This window comes from Sinocyclocheilus anshuiensis, unplaced genomic scaffold (assembly GCF_001515605.1).
Source record: "Sinocyclocheilus anshuiensis isolate Anshui unplaced genomic scaffold, SAMN03320099.WGS_v1.1 scaffold870, whole genome shotgun sequence".
In the NCBI taxonomy this organism is placed as follows: Eukaryota; Metazoa; Chordata; class Actinopteri; order Cypriniformes; family Cyprinidae; genus Sinocyclocheilus; species Sinocyclocheilus anshuiensis.
Genome location: NW_015540842.1, coordinates 2201738 through 2223928, shown reverse-complemented (window position 1 = coordinate 2223928; position 22191 = coordinate 2201738). Strand labels below are relative to the sequence as shown.

At 36.4% G+C, this 22191-nt stretch overlaps 1 protein-coding gene across 1 annotated transcript in view; it reads left to right on the top strand.

Annotated features, from left to right (window-relative positions):
- dipk2ab (divergent protein kinase domain 2Ab) overlaps positions 1-22139 on the top strand; it is a 47166-nt gene extending 25027 nt beyond the window's left edge. Inside the window, exons 3-4 of the mRNA XM_016484886.1 lie at positions 9371-9674; positions 20326-22139. Of these exons, the coding sequence (XP_016340372.1) occupies positions 9371-9674; positions 20326-20657 (636 nt within the window). The 3' untranslated portion in view covers positions 20658-22139. The remainder of the gene's footprint in view (positions 1-9370; positions 9675-20325) is intronic.
- Positions 22140-22191: the final 52 nt, after the last annotated feature.

Sequence of the window (22191 nt, the reverse complement as noted above, 5' to 3'; positions counted from 1 at the left end):
CATTGCTCATCAGTCATCACTCAAAATACTGTATAAAGGACATCATTATTATCTATTGTAATGTTACAGTAGTCCTTTAGCAGACAAATAATCATATCGTATAATAGGTTTAGGGGGAGCTAGGGCAGACAACAAGATTTTACTATTTTTGTTAAACCATGGTAACCCCAAATTAACCATGGTTTTTGCTACACTAACCATAGTTTAACCATGGAATTTGTAGTAAAAATGAATACAAATGGTAATCTATTTGCAAAAAAAACCCCAAAAAAAACATGTTACTGTACTTTTACTATAATAAAAGCATGGTAAATTTTTGTAAGGGAAAAACTCGTGGAAATTAATGGCACAGACATGCGGTTTCATTTACTACACAGGCCTACTGAAGCTCGCAGTGTTTGCACCTCTGCCGCCTCAATATGAGTACGTGAACACATAAACATAATCTCTAGATCTGCTCTGAGTCACTTCATGAGCATTTTACTTATTTTGAGAAAACTATCGTCATATCATATACAAAGAGACACCAATGTTTCAGGAGTTTAGTACACAGAATAGAACACATGCTTATTAGATAACCGTATTTGAGTTGATGTATATGCTTTTATTTATTATTATTTTTTAATTAACTATTTATTTTCCAAACCATTGTTAGATGCAGTGCTTCCTGTAGTTATGCAAAGATTTGGTTTCAAAAACAGTATCAGTAAACTATTTCTTATGATTTTAAATTTGCATTGAACTTCAGATCAATCTCAAAGTAAAAGGCAGTACTAAAGTCTGATTTTGTGGTGGATGTGTTCAAATTTGATCATCTTAATTCAAATGATGAAGGATTTTGAAAGTCTGACAGTGTTAAGCACTACTGTAAGGTTAACCCTGCATGGTGTAAATGTTTGAAAATTATTAACAGTTGCAAATAAAGATTCATTAGAAATTTAGAAAAGTAATCAAAAAGTAATCAAAAGTAATGTTACATTAGTTTAATAAAGTAATTGAAAAAGTTACACTACTATTACATTTTAAATAGGGTAACTTGTAATATGTAACCTATTACATTTCCAAAGTAACCTTCCCAACACTGATTATGATATACCTGATAATGAAAAAAAGGGCCAATAACTAATATGGAAGTTACGAGTGGTGACTTATTAGAGACAATAAATAAGAAACACCACACGCAAAACTGGTCAAGCATAGGGAAAACAAATGGAACAATAAAACTCTTCAGAAATGTTCACTTTGATAAGTTTGCTCTGGCATGTTTCCCAGATTTGCAGACAATTACCATAGTATTGCAAAAATAATTGACAGAGTTACACGTGTTTCCAACATTTTCTTATGTAAGCTTTATGGTACACCTCAAATGACATGGGAATTTATAGTAATGCTAATATTTAGTCCGTCCATGAGGTCATTCTCTCAAATGGTTTGGGTATGCAAAGCTCATATGGACAGAACTCTTCTGTGATATGGTACCAATACATTTGACACTTGTTTTCAGAGGGTTTTGCACCAGCAGAGAATCTGCTATTGGCACATATGTTAATTATACAAGTGGGTTTTAAAAATAACCCTGGCTGACATTGGAAGAGGTTTAAACTAGAACAATAAAATGCTATATTATTTGTTACGGTTGTTTAATGGGTAAGCAGGTACAGCAGGTACTGCTGACAGAACAGCAGCACTACAAGACAATCAGACAAGTCAACAACAAGGAGTTTGTGATGGAAATTTTACTGGGCGAACAAATTAATTCTGTGACTGATCCAGTACAGGACAAGATGAAGCACTAACAAGAACATCTGCTTAATGATGTTCGTGCCATGCTATTAAATTAAACATCAGCGCATGTTTCCAGCCAATTTCACCTTTGACATTTTTACCTATATTTGCATTTCATACAGAATAATTAAAAGGTATGTTAATCACGAATCATAGGGCCATCTCTATCTTCAGTACACACTCTCTAACCATATCTGACTAATTTAAATATACCAGTTTCTCTCATGAGAGCAAATCATATTTTGTAGGTGCTGTGGATTCTACATCTACAGTATATGCCCAGCAATTCCTTTGTTTAAAAGTTTATTAAACACAGAATATCGTAATTTGAGTTCCACAGGAATAGTGGATTGAATGATGATTCTCAATTAAACTATACTTAAAATACTCATGTGTTCTGTTAATACCATCATTCAGATAATAAAATATAAATTAAAATATTATTGACAAAAACAAATCCCTACATAATGGTTCTCTACATACATTTAGAAAATGTACTACATTTAAAGGGGTCATATGATGCGATTTCAAGTTTTCCTTTCTCTTTGGAGTGTTACAAGCTGTGCATAGATAAGATCCCTGAAGTTGCAAAGACTAAAGTCTCAAAACCAAAGAGATATTCTTTATCAAAGTTAAGACTCTGCCACGCCCCCCTAAAACGGCTCGTTCTAACACGCCCCCACATATCTACCTCACTATGTGGAAATATTTGCATAATGCCGCCCAAATGTGCACGCAAAGAAAGAAGGCGTGGTTTCAGTAACCGCAGTTAGTGTTGAAGCAGCCATGTCAGGGAGACGCTGTGTGTTTCTAGGCGAAAGCAAAAGCACTTTATTTGGTCTTCCGAAAGTAGATGCATTTAGAAATCTTTAAGATTACTTGCAGCAGAACAGCAATGCATTTTATGGACGACCATTTCATGAACCTAGGAGAGGAGGTAATTCTGACTTTGCTATGACAATCTGGCGCTTCTGAGTCAGCTACTGTTTTGTTATTAGTTTAAGTATTTGCTATTGACTGTTCAAATGCGTGTGTGTGCGCGTGTGTGTGCGTGCGCGCGTGCGTGTGTGAGAGAGAGAGAGAGACAGGGTCACATCACAGTGGAGTCAGCTGTCTTAACCGTGGCTTGTGTACTGCAAACACATACCAGCTTCATCACTGTGTCTGTCACGCGACTCTGTTCCCCTTTCGGGCTCTGTCTTTACATTTATTTTGAAAGATGAAGCTGGCGATTATGGTAAGGGGCGTTACATTTCCGACGAGTGCTTGCGGTGTTCGGCCAATCACAATGCACTGGGTCAGCTGGCCAATCAGAGCAGACTGCGCTTGTCGGAAGGAGGGACTTTGTAGAAAATGAAGCGTTTGAGAGAGGCGGGGCATAGAGGATCTACAATAATGTACAGTATTTGAAAAATAATGTGTTTTTTGAACATTAAAGCATGTCAACATATTCTGTTACACCAAATACACAAAATAATGATCTTTAAAAAAGCATCATATGACCCCTTTAAATAAAATATAGTCAATTTTAAACCTCAACAAATATTTTATAAAAATGAATATTTTAGTTCAGATTATTACACTCCCTTTCTCTGTTGCGCTCTGTGGTTAATGCACATATGCACTCAGTGATTTAATTAAGTCTTTGATGTTTAATAGTGTCTCGCTTACTGTCAGGTTAAACCTTTTTGAAAAATGGAAATACTCTTGTGAATTTACAGATAAGAATATAAATAAATGTTATGAACTATGGAAAAATAATTCTGAATCACATTAAACGACAAATTGTCACATTTAAAAAAAAAAATTATAATAATTATATTTGGGTGAACTATCTCTGTATATTAGTACAAATTGCTGTTCTCTGACAAAACATGTCACAGAAACCCAATTCGCGCACAGTTTTTTTTCATCTTTACATGTGTGGGGTAAGATTGCAAAAATCACATTGATCAACAATAGCCTTACCAAATTGTTATCTGACCCAAAGATCCACTCTTACAAACACAAGCACACAACAGAGCTGCTCTCATGCGAGATGCTGTTTGGAAGGGCATGACATTGTAAAAACTGCAGGTTTACTCTTTTCATCCTCTCCTCTGGAGGAAAGCCATTTGTCTGAGGCTGTTTCATTTTCAGCAGGGTGAGATTCTCTAGAGATCTGCTGGGCACACGGTTTCTGTCTCATTCTCTCTTCCTTATGTTCTCTCTTTTTTCAACCTCCCGGTTTGAATTTTTTTTTTATGATTTATTACATAGGTATGACATTTAGCCAAAATAAACCTCACACAAGTCACAAATATTTAATATCATATTATGTTGTTATTAGTTATATGTAGCTGAATTCTAAATGCAATTGTGGTTCCAGTTATTAACAGGACTGTGATTAAAAAAAAATCAGATTGAATTGGGATTTCTATTGGTTTTACAAGATTTGAATTGGTAATTATCCTCTTGAGTTGCACCTTTCAAAACCCATTGAAATAAACAAGGCAATACTGTATGTATGCATGTACGGATGTGGGTTTGATTCAGCATGTATACAATTTTATATATAAAAGAAATAATTAATATTGATATTATCGTAAGTATCTCTGTTATTTCAAACCTGTCAATAAGGAGATTGAAGTACAAAGTCTCCTCAGAGAAAAATAATCTAATCTGAATAGGCCAATAGATGGTCTAATTGACTCCAGGCCATATATTGCATATATTTTTTTCTTTAAAGCTGTTACCCTGTGGGTGTGGTTATCAGTCATAACAGAGATAATTTACTTATTGATGTGTTATAGATACAGTAACAAAAATAACCTGATTATTTTCAAGGATACATGTCAGGAAAGGGTGATGAAAGTCATGTACAATCATTTTTGATGAGAAACCTTGGGCAAACATTCAAGTGAATTTCAGGAAATAAAAAAGTATAATATAGAATATGGCTTCTTTTAACAAATTACAGTGGAGGGAGAAAGCCACTGGTTATTGTGTGAATAAGAATGAAAATGTCCCACTGATCATTCCGAGCGGCCACTGTATCACTTCAGGTGAAGTTGTGCTCCCTCAGCACTTCTTAATGCCACCAACTCTCTCTCTCTCTCTCTCTCTCTCTCTCTCTCTCTCTCTCTCTCTCTCTCTCTCTCTCTCTCTCTCTCTCTCTCTCTCTCTCTCTCTCTCTCTCTCTCTCTCTCTCTCTCTCTCTCTCTCTCTCTCTCTCTCTCTCTCTCTCTCTCTCTCTCTCTCTCTCTCTCTCTCTCTCTCTCTCTCTCTCTCTCTCTCTCTCTCTCTCTCTCTCTCTTAAATATGCTTCTTTAAAAAAAAAAAAGAAGATAAAGGGAAACATTTCCACCCACGCACCTCTTTTTATTAATATTAAAGTTTAGTCAATGTTAAATGAGACCCCAGTTTCCAATTTATTTTACCACTTCAACGCCTCATCAGTAACGTTAATAACTCCTGGATACTGGATTAGAGTTTTAAGTGCACTTGGGGGAACGTCAAATAAGCAGAGTTGTCAGCTCTCCATCGGCTAAAATGCTGAAATACTTCACTTTTTACTAAATTATTCGCTAATTATTTAAATGTTTGTTGTAAAGACATTTAAAGAGGCCATAACATCACCCAATAGTGGGTGAATTGGGAATTTACTGACAATAAATATTTTATGAATGTATGTTTTTCAGATATACAGTATTCAAGAGAGAGCAAATATGTGTGCTAATATGACAGTGGCAAGAATGAGATTCACAAGAATGAGATTTTAGATATATTGTCATTCTAACAGCTAATAATAATAATACAGTTCAAACACAGTTCAGACTTTTATACATGTTTTTGAAGTCTTTTCTGCTCATTAAGTCTGCATTTATTTGATCAAAAATACAGTAAACAAATACAATATAGGGCAGGGGTCACCAGACTCAGTCTTGGAGGGCCAGTGTCCTGCAGAGTTTAGCTCCAACCCTAATTAAACTCAACTGAATCAGCTAATCAAGGTCTTACTAGGTATACTTGAAACTTCCAGGCAGGTGTGTTGAGGCAAGTTGGAGCTAAACTCTGCAGGACACCGGCCCTCCAGGATCAAGTTTGGTGACCCCGATATAGGGTAACAGTTTTCTATTTTAATATATTTAGGATATTCTGTGATCAAAGCTGAATGTTCAGCATCATTACTCCAGTCTTCAGTGTCACATGATCCTTCATATTTTTTTTTTCTGGAAACCATGATACTTTTTTGTTTTGTTTTTTCAGGATAAACAGAAAATTTCAGGATGAAAAAGGAATCTTTGGTTATAATTGTCTTACAGTCACTTTTAATCAATTCAATGCATCCTTGCTGAATTTTTCTTTTTTTTCTTTTGAGCAGTAGTGTGTGTGTGTTGTATTTTTATTTTATTTTCATATATTTTTTTTATAAATTATACAAATATTACATATTTGACACATTCACATGCTAAAACAATTAACCATCAACCATTTTGACTCTGGTCAGTACTGTAAGAGTCAGCACAGGAAGAGTTTATCATATTCCAGTGGAGTACCATCCCCAAATTTGGACAATTCTGTCAACTGGCCCAAAATTCCCTCTCACACTGGCCCTCGTCCACTCATCCGTCTTTGAGTCCCAGACTGACAGCTGCTGCTGCATGAACTACATAAAAGTGGCTGTAAATGTGATGCTGAACAGCCTTAGGGCCTCCTTACGCAGGTCTTTCTTTGCTAAAGGCCACCCTTAACCCTCATTAACAGCAAGACTTCAACAAAGCCCAACACAAAAGCAATTGGCCTGCTGTTTCTCCATTCAAATCCCTCTCTTTGAGGTTTGCGAGGTGTATTCCTCCCCTCTCCATGGATTTCTCCCCCTTCTTTCTGGAGAGCCCCTGATCAAACCCACACAGGAAGTGTGCTGGGAATGAGCAGCGCTGTGAGGCTGTTGATTGACCCAGTCCTCTTATAGAGTATTGACCGCCTTACTCCCAGACTTCTTGCCTGCTTCTGCTTTGCCTCACGCTAATTACTAATATCAGAGTGAGCTAATATTATTATTATTGCACACTCCATTTTATACTGCTTTGTAACAAATTGAATTTGTAGAAAATGTTGGCACATTTAGTGCTGATTAGAGGGAGTGTGTGTTTTGTTTACTGCCTGGATCTGTTGGCCTAACTGGAGCGTGGCCTGATAGTTTGAGTCTTATCTCATCTGCCCCTTCTTAGAGGCCGCGGCTAGAGTCAAAGGCTTTAATAGTGCAGCTTCAAAGCTGTCTAGCTTCTGCATGTACACCGCTGATAGAATGACAGATGGACAGGAAGACAAGGATGGGGTTGTCACAAAAAACTGATGAGGGACAGTCACATTGCTATTGTGTAACGAGTGCACTGCAATGTGTTTGTGGGTCACAAGACTGGTCATAGAGTAGTGAGCTACATTGTTGTCATGACCTCATTAGGTTGACTTTATTTCAGTGACAAATAATTATGAACATTTAGCATTTTTGCAATTTTGTGAAGAAAAAAGAAACAACTTTTTTTTTTTTTACACAATCATTATCAAAGGTTGTCTGATTGGCTGTGATTGCGTCATGTAATGCAGCATTTTTATTTCAGTGTAGTACAGTCAAATAGAACAAAAAAAAATAAATTGTGGTTTATGAGTCAATAACATGCCACTTTTTTCTGGTCTGAATCTTTAATTTATTTAAAAATATGTTAATTTGCATATAAAAAGACTTGAATGCATCTCTTCTATTATTATTACTATTAAGCATGTTTAAATTTCTAAAATATCGTTTTTGGGGGCGACTGTCTAGATGGTAAGAAAAAAAAGCCTGATTAAAAAGATGACATTCTTGAATAGAAGAGTACTTTGGGATAATATTTTATTATTAGTATGAAGCAGGTTTGTTAAAATATTATAAATAATCAAATAAAAAGTCATGTGGTATGACCAGTGAGCAGAAATGTGCAGAAAACAGGAGATCATCAAGATGACTGTGTGCCATGTCTAAATGTCTCTTAAAATATCAGATCATTTGTTTTTGTTTTTATGATATGCAAAATTAATTTAGGTTATAAAAAATAAAATAATAAAAAAGCACATATTTAAGATTAGGATCTTTTATATACCTTTACAAAATATCTGTGTGTGGCATTTTATTTATTTAAAATATATTACTTCTTTTTGGAAATTGATTAGGATGTGTACATTCCATATATTGAAGGTGTAAGGAATATATAAACTTTTACTTGATGATTACATTATATGACTATTTTTCGAGACATTAAATTAAACATTTTCAAAACCAACATAAATACTAAGATTACAAAAGATTTTTTAAAAAGGTCTTGGACAGTGTTACTTGAGATTGACCCAATAGCATTTCAGGGGTACTGCCATCACCCCAAATTTCAGTATTCGCATAATGTGTACAATATACATACAGCAAAAATAGCATACATAGTATGGCTGCATGTTGATACCACTTGTGTTTTTCCCTTTCTACATTACCATTTTAAGAGTGTGTAACAAAAAGCTCTCGGACTGAACAGAAGCTGTTTTATTCTGCGTCCTTCTAGTGATTGTATGTTTTTAAATAATATGTGTATGGTGAAATATTAATGAGACTCCGCATTAAACTTTAACCAGATTCTGAGGCAGATTAAACTAGACTATTAAATTTCTCTGACTGTGAAATAAAAGCGAATCCGATTGCAGTTGTATGCCTTTTTCCCTTGCGCAGCGCTGTCTGTCAATATCAATGAAGCTCGTGCGAGTCATTTGAGAAGCTTGGAAAAATGAAGCAGGTGAAATTATTGCTGAATATCAGCCAGAAGGTCCCAGAGCAAAACAAGACGAAGGTTTTGTACATTTCAAATATGACTCATTAAAATAGAGTGGCACTCTGATTGAACAAACCAGATTGTGTAGTCAGGACAGTGAATGTATTTGGTTTTTCCTTTTATTTTGCTTTAATTTGTGCTCTTTCATATCTAATTGACTCTGCACTTCCACATTGCGGTAGATGGGATAGACAGAGGAGCTGTAATGAGACGTGCCCACTCAAGGCCCTGAGAGACCAACCCAGTTGCTGGGGTACAGCTGCTTCACTTGCCTCATTTGTGTGTATCTGAAGAGGCTAGCAAGGTAAAGTCACAACTGATAGATGCCTCCCCAGCATCCACAAATGTCCTGCCTCTATGCGAGTCAGACAAAACAATCATCATATTAAAATAATAACCTGCTGTTTTGCATGCAATTGATGTCGTGTTTTCCCCCCTCTTCAAGTAGCCCTCTTACCAGAGCTGTTCGCTTTCATCTCAAAACTTTTCAATTTGAAGTCTGGACACCAGAGGCACTGCCGTCAGCGTTGAAACCAATCACAATTCCCCGTAGTCCAATTTACTGTTATTCTATGAAGGTATTTGAAGTTCATATGGAGTAGCCAACTTAGTTTGGCTGAAGAAACGGTTTCATTTGAACTTGAAGTTCGGTGAAGGGGTACGATGGGAATTTCGAAACTCACTTAGTAGGGTCTTTTAACTTTAATTGAACATAAACTCCAAATTGTTCCCTTGTGTGCTCTTCTCAGAGTTTCCCGTCAGATGAAGGCTGGCCATTTGCGAAGTACCTGGGTGCTTGCGGGCGGATGGTGGCGGTGAACTACGTGGGCGAGGAGCTGTGGAGTTTCTTCAATGCTCCCTGGGAAAAGAGAGTAGACCTGGCCAAGCAGTTGATGGACATTGCGGAGCAGCTTACAAACAATGACTTCGACTTTGCTCTCTATCTGCTGGACGTCAGCTTCGATAACTTCGCCGTGGGCCCGCGGGACGGGAAGGTCATTGTGGTGGATGCGGAGAATGTTGTGGTGGCCGACAAGAGGTTGATCAAACAGAGTAAGTAAATAGATTGCCCGTTTCCTATATGTACTGTAAACCTCTGTCTGTACACACAACGTTTCTTGATTTACCTTAGTGACAACAGCATCCTACACACATCCTACACAATTTTCTCTGTAGAAATTTTCACAATCCACATAATGCGAATATAAAAATTCTGTTATCATTTACACAAGGTACTGGATATTACTTACAAATTGTAGTCCGTTACAAATTACATGATGGAAATTATAGTTTGTAACAATCTTTTGAACTGCACATATTAGGTAGTCTGACTACTTTTTGATTACTTTTTAGATTACTTTTGACCTAAAATATGTTACATTCTTTCTTATCAACATCATGAAGTGTATTAAACACTACTTTATGAACTACAGAGGGCTTGTGAGTTGATAAAAAGCTGGAAGAAGTTCCAGATGTGTAAAAGCAGTAGAATTTTAGAATTGAAAATTGAAATGAGAAAAAGAATTTAATCAAAGAATCAAATAATGAATACTTTACGGCCATTGTGTGATTAATATGTAACCATGTAATTTATAAAAAAGTAACTGTAATCTGATTATGAGCATTTTAGAATGTAATATATTTTAATTAGGCTACAAGTTCTTAATTTTTGGAATCTGATTACATAATACAGATTACATGTAATCAGTTACTGCCCAGCACTGTTTACACACTCATGTCTAAAATATATGAATTGAAATGTGTGTATATATATTTAAAGAGCAGGTCATATGGGTTTTTGAAAAATATCTCTTTTGCAGTTTATAACGTAGCTATCCTTAAATGAAAACACTCTGCAAAGTTGTTAATCAAAAAAGTGCATGATAATTAAAGATATTGTCTCTCAAAAGAGAGAGTCGGTTCTGAATCGCCTAAACGAGTCGTCATATTTTCAAATCTTTTGCCTGTTACCGGTATACGTCACTGGGTAACACATTTGCATAATCCCCGCCTGCCCGCGAAATATGAACAGAGTCTGACCTGCCCACAAACACTTCCGCTAGACTAGTTAGTGTTGTCTTACTGAATTAGTTCTGATAATTCGCTGTAAACCCACTATTTCCTAAGAATGTGTCTATTAATGTAGACTGACGTTCTAATCACTTCGTTTAATAATAAAGAATGTAGTGTAGCGCACAGTCTGTATAATCATTGTGAAATTGCTGTTTATTTTGCTGCACTAGCAGTTATAGGGTTAATGCGGGAGAGACGAGCGAGTTAGTTAGGCTGCTGCACCTGTGATATAGCTGTTCTGTGTTCTGATTAAAAGTTAAGACACAGAGCGTCTTTTGTCTGTCGTTCTTCAAACATTACAGTAGACATATAGCACTCGGCTAACGTATCCACCATTATTGTTTTAAGTGTTCACAGTTTAGCAACTACACTTTAGCTGTGGGCATGATTCGCTTGCATAAGTGTTTTTGTATTTTATGTCATTATTATAAGAATGGATTGGAGCACTATATTATTGTTTTATGCAAAGGTGCTTTGTCAATGGTAGCGCTCCTTAACTTGCTCAAGGACTCCTTTCTGTGCCAATCACAACAGGCTTGGCCAGCTGACCAATCAGAGCAGAGTAGGCTTATGGAAGGGAGGGGTTTGCTCCGAACTTGCTTGGAACGAATAGTTTAGAAATCATTGGCAAATGACTCTAATATTAATTGTATGTTCTGAGAAAATTACAATGTTTTCTGACCTTAAATGCATTTAAACCTGTTGTAGGGGACTCCAGCACAATATTAGGACACTTTAAAATACCATATGACCTGCTCTTTAAATGGAATGACTGATACAGAAAAAGCTTGCTTATTTGCCCAAGAGCATGATCCATCGAAGTCCACATGTCATATGCTTCTAACATTCCAACCACACATTTGCCATGCTTTTCATTTTAATTATGTTTCGGGAAATGCCAAATTGTTGAACTATGGTAGTAATGAAGGAACTTGTGACCATATTTTGCTAACAATGGTTTTGGAAAATCTAAGCAATTCTGTGAAATAAATTAAATGAGACTTAACTTTTTTTTCATTTTTTTTCATGAGCCTGGCAGTAGTACTTCTCTTGTAAGCCTCAATTTTGGTTTGTTCTACACACAAACCTGTCGTATGACTTCAGAGGACTACAGGATACTTAGATACTGTTGTGGTGTTAGCTCCATTAATCATACACATGGGTAATAATAACTATTATTAAATTATGAAGTAATAATAATAATAATAATAATAATAATAATGTTTAATAGTTTTTGCCCTAACAAAGGAAGTCAGAAGGGTTCAAAATAACTTTAGCAGACTTTTTTTTTTTTTTTTTCAGAATATAACCTTTTGAGTTCCACATAAAACAGAAATGCATACGAGTTTGGAACAGTTTTGTTATTGTTGAATAAAACTTTAAAACTATGAAATAAAAATAATAATAAATAAAATAAAAACTTGAAAATTAAACATTTTTGGAATGTTTGCAACTTGGAAATAAAAAAAAATAAATACTAAAATGACGGCCTAAAACTGAAATAAAAGTACAATCTAAATAGAAATACAAAAATGAAAATGACAAGCAATTAGTAAAACTTGGACTAAAATTAAAATAAAAATTGAAAATTAATAAAAGCAGATTCAGAATATTAATACTGTGATAATATATACAAAATACTAAAATAATACAGAGATAAATGTTTGGATCAACGTGAGTGACAAAATGATGACAGAAATGTAATTATTGAATGAATTATGACATTAAAGGATTCACTCTCACAAACAAATGCCATTGTCACTAACTTGGCCAATGTAGTTGATTCTGTATTCATTCCCACTGTCAAAATTGTATTATTCTCATAATTTTGAAGGCTGACTATTCTATAAGATTAAACCAGTTACATCTGCATAAATATAATGAGTGTATGATGCTCAGAGAAGCTTCAACGCTACAGTAGAGCATGTGCAGGTGTGTTTGTGTGAAGTTCAAACCCGGTGTCATTTTCCTGACCCCATCCCATCCTCTATCTCTCTTATTTCATTTCCATTTAATTCACAGTCCAATCCATTAAAGTCATAAAAAGCCCATAAATTAATGCATTAAAAGTAAAGGCTGCTGAACCAAGTCATCAGTTGTTGTTTTTTTAAGCATCCAAAGTTTGGCATCATATGCAACTCTTTTCTCCTGACACCCAATCAACTGCTTTTTTTAAATGGAAATTAAGTCATAATTAACTCGCCCTCATATCATTCCAAATCTCTTTTGGAACACAGAGAGACTTTTTTGTAGTGCTGGGCGGGCGGTATGACCAAAAATTTATATCACAGTATTTTCAGTTTCCAACATGACGGTATTTTTTTTTTCATGCATGACCGGGTGTTAACCATATTTTCTACGGATTGAGAGAGGAAATCTAGGTTTGTCAGTATGAATATTCTATGGAAAAAAGCAGCTAAAAGGGTCTGAAAGTTGCTAAATCTAGTGCTAAAGACGCGTTCGTGTGTGTGAGACGCGGGAGCTGATGGCAGCGGGCGGTGGATATTTGTGGCGGTCAGTGTGGATATTGTGATTGAGTTCTTCTGTGTAATCACGTTCTATTAGTTCTACAGCTTCAGTTTCGGAACTTTTACGCTTAGTAACACATACAGCTGTTCCCTCACGACAACGACGCAACAGTGAAAAGGGACCCCTTTCAAACAGTGTCGCGTTCCGTTCCGAATGTTGTTTAAGCGACATACTTAGACATATTGCGGTATTTTAAAAATTCATATCATAACAAAAATAAACACCGGTATTCGGTATGAACCGGTATACCACCCAGCACTACTTTTTTGTGCATATAACGATAATAGGTAGTGACGAGTTGTGCTGAATTTGTTGATTATACACCCCGATAAATGCCTTTAGAACCCAGAATGATGCAGAAAGTGCTGTTACACACCCGGCACGTCAGAATTGAGTGCGTCACCAGCGTGCAGAGACATTTTGTGTTGTACCTTTGTGTTTTGGGACCGGAATCTCAGGGGAGATACCCAACATCAGATAGAACACTATTCAGAGAACAAGGTTTGTTCCTGAAAGCCTCGGATAGAATATGTGTCTGTGCGGGCGGGTGCGCGAGAGACTAACACATGAGGACAGAGAGACGCCAGTCGGGTCTTTCTTCAATGGTGACTTGTCACGGTGCCAAAAGCCTCACAGAAGAAGCTCTGTCATTGAAGTGGGAGCGAGCCCTCGAGGGGAGGGTGTCCCCTTTTACCAGTCAAACAGCTCCGCTAGGATGAATTTAAATTGTTTTAGCTCAGCTTTGAAGGAGTACTAAAGCTAGACACTGTTTTTACAAGCAAGCTTAAGGATGCTGGGTTTCATTCACAAATAAAAACCTTTAAGTTTCGTAAATATGTGAGTCAAAAACATTCTCATGCTAAATGTCCACTGGATTCACAACAGGTGTGTACGCATGGTAATTTCTTACCCTTGTGATTTTAATGAATCTGGATTATTCTGGACTATGGATGAGTAGCATAATACACACCCAGCTGATCTCCATGTAAGGGCTTGGTGCACAATAACTTTACAGCCATTCATCATTAAAGATCTTTAAATACAGACACTAGTGCCGTTCTCAAGCAGTTGAAATACAAACACAAAATCTGTTACATTTTTAAAGACAATCTATCGAACATTTTAAAATGTATTATTTTTATTTTATTAAACCCAGAAACTGGTACTGAGTGACACTACTGGTACATATTGTGGGGTTACTTAGTTTTGTTTTTGTAAATATAATAATAATAATAATGATTATTATTATTATTATTATTATTTATTATTATTATTATTATTATTAGTAGTAGTAGTAGTAGTAGTAGTGTTGTTTTTGTTGTTGTTTGTTTATATTTATTATCTGTCTATAATCTATAATCTATCCATAATTTATATTTAACTATTCATCCATCATTTATATGTATTTATCCATCCATCCGTTATTTATATGTATCTATATATCCTTCCGTTCATTAATCTGTCATCTATCCTATCCGTCTATCGATCTATGTCTGTGTTTTTCCATCCATCTAGTTTATATTTATCCATCCTGTTTATATTTATCCATCCATCCATTCATCCTGTTTATATTTAATATCCATCCATCGCGTTTATATTTAATATCCATCCATCCTTTTTATATATATTTTGATTTGCATTTGTTTCTTTATATTTGCTGTATGGTTTTTATTGGTTCTTGTGTGCGTGTGTGTGTTTTTATTTTTTATTTAGTCAATTTTATTGTAAACTGTGATGAATCATGATTTTATGCACACGTGTTTTGCATGGTTGGTTAGTGAATGGCAGCCATTGTAATCAGTCTTGACAGGAAGTTTTGCGTTACATCAAGAATTTGATGAAGAAACACATTTCGACAACTGTGCGAATAGATTAAGACCAAAAATACTCTTTGTTATGAACAATTTGATGGTACAAAAGGCCAGTCAATTAGGCTGCAAGTTCACCAGTGCAGTATTTAAAGAGCACAAAGCGACATTGATCCGCAGCTCTGTAATGAAATTATCTGCAGTGCTTTGGAGAGAGCCCAGCACAAGTCTTGGATACAGAATGTTTGTCTAGACCAGCGACGCAGGGAAAGCCACAGCCTAAAATGAATTTAGATCTGGAGCACAGCTCCGCTCCACTGACGCTCACAATCACATTTGTCTCTCTGGCCTGCTAAAGATGATCAAGTAGCTTCCTTCCATCCTTGCAATGGGCGGATGTCTTCTCCAGACATAATAGAGCACAGATTAAGATGATGTGTTTGTAAAGACACCAAAAGAGAAGGGAAGAGAGGGAGGGGATGCAGAGGTTGAGGACAACCTGAATTCAGACTTGAATATAATGTAGAGGACTGTAAAATGTTTTATAGGTTAAGCTTTATATATCGTTATTGTGATTGGTATGTTTTTTTATGCAGTTATTGAAATGTGATCGTTTGTCGACAATGTCTTTGACATGCTCTACTTTTTGATCTGTATCTGTTTTTATTTTTTATTGTAATTTTCTTTTTTTTCTTCATTTATCTTTTTTGCAAAAAAAATCTCAAAGTGTCTAAGTGTTTTCACAATACAAAACTATGTGTAGTCTGTACCAATTTTGGTGAAATTTCATGGTTTAATAGATGGAACACCTTTGGAACACGTACCCTATAACAATTTAACTATTTTATTTATTTATTTATTTTTACTTTATTTTTATACATTAAAGCAAATTATAAACAGTGAACGTAAACATTCCTTGACAGCAGCAGTGACTCCTTTATTAACCGTTTTAAAATATAAAAACACAATAAATGTAATTATTATTGGAACAAATAGTTTTAAAGGGGTCATATGATGCAATTTCAAGTTTTCCTTTCTCTTTGGAGTGTTACAAGCTCTTGGTGCATAAAGAAGATCTGTAAAGTTGCAAAGGCTAAAGTCTCAAATCCAAAGAGATATTCTTTATAAAAGTTAAGAGTCAACCACGCCTACCTAAAACGGCTCATTCTAACACGCCCCCACATGTCTAAGTCACGATGTGGGAAGATTTGCATAACGCCGCCCAAATGTTCATGCAAAGAAAGAAGGTGTAACTTTTATTCTCCCTGTAGTATTGTTGTGGCCGCCGCCATATTGTGGAGATGCTGTGTGTTTCGTTGTGAAAGCGAAACTACTTTGTTTGGCCTTCCAAAAGAGGACGATATCTGCTTCGTCATGCCTGGTTGCTGATCCGTGCTGGTTGCTGAGGAAATGCATCAACTTCGCGCTGTGGATCACCGGATCAGCTTTCACCGTGGACGAAGCCCAGGGTCGTCACATGTGCTTGCCGCTGTTTGTTGTTTGTCATTTCTCCGATCACAAATGCAGACATGGTTTTGTTTACGCGGCGCGATACAATGCAACGCGTAAAAAGACAGTATAAGTCATTATAATCTGTAATTATGTCCCCACTGGATGCAACCAATGCCTCGTTTATAATGGGTTTTAATGTTTTTGTCTCGTCGCTCCGGCTGGACAGGGCATCACAGTATGATAGGGGTGTAACATTTCCGTCACACGCTTGAGGTATTCAGCCAATCACAACGCACTTGATAGCTGGCCAATCAGAGCACACCTCGCTTTTCAGACCGATGAGCTTTGTAAAAATCGACGCGTTTCAGAAAGGCGGGGCATAGAGGAGAAACAATAATGTACAGTATGTGGAAAATAATGTGTGTTTTGTTTACCTTAAATCGCATAAACACATTTCATTACACCAAATACACAAAATAATGTTATTTTTAGCAACATCATATGACCCCTTTAATAGCATGTAACTGTGGACTGTTCTATTCAAGCTATATTGTCACATTTTCATTCAAGAATGATTTGTTTAATGAAAAGATCCTTTTCATCTGTATACTACATTTTCATCGAATTGATTTGAATAATCCTTAAACATTATTTTATAAATATAACATTAATAATAGAGGAAAAAAAATACAGCTTAATAAAACATTTTGTATAAATATTAATACATAAGAATGATACCATGTCATGTATGCAGTTTGTGTTTTAAAAAAAAAAAATAATAATAATTAAAATGTATAAACTTAAGCATTATGCTGTGGCCGTTGGTCCTCTTTGCAGCATAAAAGGGGGGAATAACAGTTTGTCCAGTTTGCATAAAATGTGTTGTCTAGACTTGCCTCAGGAAAAAAAATAATAATTTGGACACGTTTGGGCATTGCAAATTAAATGAACTTCCACTGCTAAGGAGCGCTTTAAAAATCACCCAAAGTACTGCATCCTCAGCATCCACAGGATATATATTCTACAATAAATGTAATAATTATGGTCATTTCCTCTTTCCATGTGCTTTGACTGTAATTATTGCTGCTTGTGGCTATATTTGCATATAGCATTAATTTGTGGTGCTGCATGCTTGCTTGCAATGTAAGGGTGTTAATGCTAAGAGGAAAAAAATGAAGAAGAAAAAAACGAGCTAATTAACTGCATGCTACAGATATTTTACATACATGGAGTTTAATATGTACTTTACCAAGAATAAGACTTGGTCTTTCATGGGCTTTAAACCTATATGCACTTGTACAAAGACACAGATCCACATTGAGACCTCATATGTCTTGATGTTGCAGCACAGCAGTCACACAGACATCTACCAGAGTAAATGACATCTCTTCAATTTGGCTCTCAGCATCTGCAGATCTGTGTTGAGCGATGATTCAGTTTAGGCACTGGTCTGGGGCCTGAGGCAGAGCCTGATGCCGGAAACACGGATTGAGTCATTGGAGTTGAGGAAGGACGGGCTGGAGTTTCTCAAACATGATTAGGGGTTGGCATCTCCTGGGTTGTTTCACTCTAATCAATTTAATCATTAATGCAACTCCAAAGAGTTTCCCATCATCAAGATTGTTATTTATGTGCACTGGTTGCCAGGTCCTTAAAAAATAAGTGTGAAGATGAAGGTTGGATCGGTGTTCTGGGTAGAGAAACAGACCAATTTGTTAAGGAAGGAACATGCTGTACTTCAGAAATGTCCACCTGATTGCTTCTGTGCTATTTCTAAGTCACAAATTGCTCTCTTGGTCCATCGACTGATATTTTCACTGTGTTCAGACTGAATGAGTTTGTCCAAATATGATTTATAAAAAGCAGATATTGTTTTCAATTTTAAAATTAAAAAAATACTGGTCATTTTTTTAAGAAATGTAAATTCTAAAACAGAGATTTTCATGGTGGAAATGAACAAATATCCTGCTATTTTTTTCCGACTTTGAAGCATAGCCTACTGCAACATAAAACTCCATGCGATCGCATAAATATGAGCTGCTGTGAAAACTGCTCAAACACAGCTAGTTTTATACAGGCCTGGTTTCAGAATTAAATACGGAGGGTGCTTTAGAATGTGTGCTCTAGCCTCAATTCACATACATTTTCATGTATAATTTAGTCCTGTCCATTGCTCTTGCGAGTGTGAATCCCGCATAAATATGCAGATGTCATTCCCAAAACTTTGCAGTGTGTATGTGGCCCAAAAATAAAAGTTTTGTGCAAATTCTGAAAGGATTATAGGCACTCTGGAATTAAAAATACGGGTTGTCTATTTACATTTAGTTAAAAGTGGCTGTAAATCATCAGCTCCAGTGTCGCAGATGGATAAGCGCGTGTCGTTGGCTTTTTGACGCGATCAACCCGGATTCGATCCCGTCTTTTGCCGAACTTTTTTTTCCTCAATACATTATTATTGCATACTGTTTTATAATGTACTACAATACTGAAGTGCAGATAATTGCCACTATTTGCAACAAGTAGTATACTTGATAGTAGAAATCCTGCTATTTTAACAGTGTAAATAGGTATTTGCTCTTAGTGAAAATAGCAGTATTTTATTTCGTTGTGTGAAAACACAATTTCGTTGTGTTTTCTGACTTTTGTTTTCGAATTTGTCATTGTGTTTTCTGACTTGTTATAATGTTTTCTGAATTGTTGTTGTGCTTTCTGAATTGTTATTTTGTTTTTTAGACTTGCATTTGCGTTTGTAATTTGTTATTTTGTTTTCAGAATTGTGATTTGCTTTGCACTTCCTGGCCACCGTACAATATAGCCTAGCGAGCACACAAAGAGCACTGCCTTTATTATCACTAAAAAGCTGTCCCTCATCTTAGTTCATCGCGATCTCATGAAGTTTTGTTATAATGAGCAGATTCGTGAGCTTTCACTGGACTAAGCACTGGACAAAAATAAACATTTTGAGTCTCTCCAGAACGCAGACACAAGTATGCATTGGATAGATTGTCAGCAGTTTCGCCAAAATGATAGTGAATAAATAATATCAAGTTTGTATGATCCCAGTCACCAACGGGACTGGCACCTATGTTCACAGCAGCTAAAAATCAAATAGCACCGGCAGAAATGTTTTGAAATCACTTGTACCCTACCTGATCGGGAAAAAATATAGTCTATCACTCTGCCTGTCAATTTGAGTCTTGTTAAAGATTTAAATTTCTGCCGCCAAGATGCTCCTCTGTCGGTCACGGATTATGGAAAGTGAAACTTAAAGCTGTCCGTGGGGTGGCTGGATTTATTCATGCACGTAAAATATTTTTTAAAAGCTTCTTTCTTTGAACAGTCTGTATATTAACTTATTGGGAGAAAACGGTAGTTCTATGTGAAATCAGACATTGACCACCCCCATATAGCCAAAATGGCATGATCATAACACCTCTGCAAATATTTGACTGTGATTGGTAGTCGAACCAGGCTCCTCCTATCGAAGCATCAAATCTTCGACCATTCAAGGTCACCCCTACTATTATTATTATTTAAAATAGTAATATTTTTGCCTGCATTGTGATATCAGGGCAGTTGTATCACCCTGAAATTTTTTATATCAAAATTAACTTTAATTTAGCCATTGGAAACATCAATTCATTGTATGAGTTAATTGCATTTTTTGTATTCTTTTTTTAGAATAAATGCATATATCCAAACAAAAAAGCATCACGTTATTTTGAAACTTGTCGTAGACTTTACAAAAACCTACAACACATGAAAGAGCAAATTCAGTTTGTCTGTCATACATTTTCTTCAACTACTGCATATTTACTCTTGTTTCTGTAATCTTCCTGTAGATAAGCCTGAGAACTACGACGTCTGGTACGAGAGCAAGTTTGAGGAGTGCGACAAGGAGGCCTGTCTCTCCTTCTCTAAAGACATGTTGTGCTCGCGGGTCACAGTGGACCACAATTATTACGCCATCTGTCAAAATCTGCTTTCACGATATGCTGTGTGGCGGGGCAGCTCCGGTGGCCTTCTTCACGACCCCCCGCCACACATAGCCAAAGACGGCCAGCTCGAAGCCCTGTTGGATGAATGCGCCAACCCTAAAAAGCGTTACGGCCGCTTCCAGGCAGCTAAAGAACTGCGCGAGTACTTAACCCAGCTAAGTGGTACCGCTAGGTAATGACCGCCCATCCCTGTCAACGCTCAAAGTTCACACATTAATGGCCGACGACATCTTCAGGGTTTGGGGATCCCCTGACGAAGCTTCGGTCTTCTGTGACTTTATCTCAGACCAATCGTTCTTCACACTACAATCTGTTATGTGTACGTTTTGTTTAGCTTACGCTGATCTTTAAATTATTGAAATGTCTTGAGTTGATTGCTTTTATTCAATAGTTTATTTTGCAATAAAGGCAGCGGTTACGTCACCATTGTCAACATCCTCCGGTTTCTCGCTGGATGTTTACTTGCAAAATGGCGACCCCTCGAAAGGCAGCTGGGAAAGTCAGTACACGAGCATTAACTCTGTCCAAAACTTTTCAGCATACGTCTTCTGCCTAATTGATTCACTTACATTCCAGGAAGAATGAGTTTGGCGTAAAGCATAATTTTGAGATGGTAGAGAGGATGTGGAAGTCTGTACATAATTAGAGCAGATTGGAGAGGGGAAATGAGTTGGAATTGCTTTGCATATACCAAAGAGTCTGGTTCTATGTAACTCAAACCTCTGAACTAAAAGGGCAGAGCCTAAAATCTGAGCGTAGTCGGACCACCCCGGAGCAGATTCATGAATGTGATTAGACTTGTTACGAAGATTTGTGTTTGTATTAATAAAGCAAAGTCCAGAGAGACGGCCACAATGAATCCAAATCACGTGGCGCTATTAAATCAGAGTGGGGGTCCAGGTCTCTAATTGGCCGTTAACTATAAATAATGTACCAGCACACGGCGTGATGCGGCACTATCAACTCCTTGACGTGTGAACGAGCAATGGAAATGGAACTGAAATGGAACTTTCTATCTTTAAAATCCATCTTAACATTTCAATTTCACAGCTCTGCAATTGAATTAATCAAAATTTAATTAAACGTCTCTAACACTTAAGATCATTTAACTTTGAGCCATCAGCCTGCTGTTTTTTCCCCCACTCCCTGGTTTGATTTTGCACTTGGTGGACCAATGAATTAGATCAGTATGCTAATGAGTATGCGTTAGATAATGAAGTACGCTAACGCTTGACTGACAGCATTACTCCGTTGAGCCTGGATTTTGAAGCTAGCTAATCACTTTTCAACTTGATGTTTCTGCCAGTGCAAATGAATGAAATGAATTAAGATTTGAATCTTTTTTATTATTATCATTTCCCGGTTTGGGTTCTGGCCAGTCAGAGTCAAAGCAATAAGTGTCCATCAGCCATTATCAGTGAAGATCCCTCCGCTCTTGTCAAATCTAAACCGGTGTCCGGATGGCCTCTCTTTAAGTGTTGGCACGTGAGAGATTTTTTTGCGTGCATAAATAACTGTCCGCTTTTGTACTGTACTTCTATTTCAGTTGAGTATCACTATCAGCTATCAGCTATGTCTGATTTTACTGTGCCTTTCATTCAGAAGTTTTATTTACAACTTTTCAGTCTGTTTAAATATAAATGAACAAATTAAAATATATAAATGAGTATATATATATATATATATATATATATATATATACACACACAC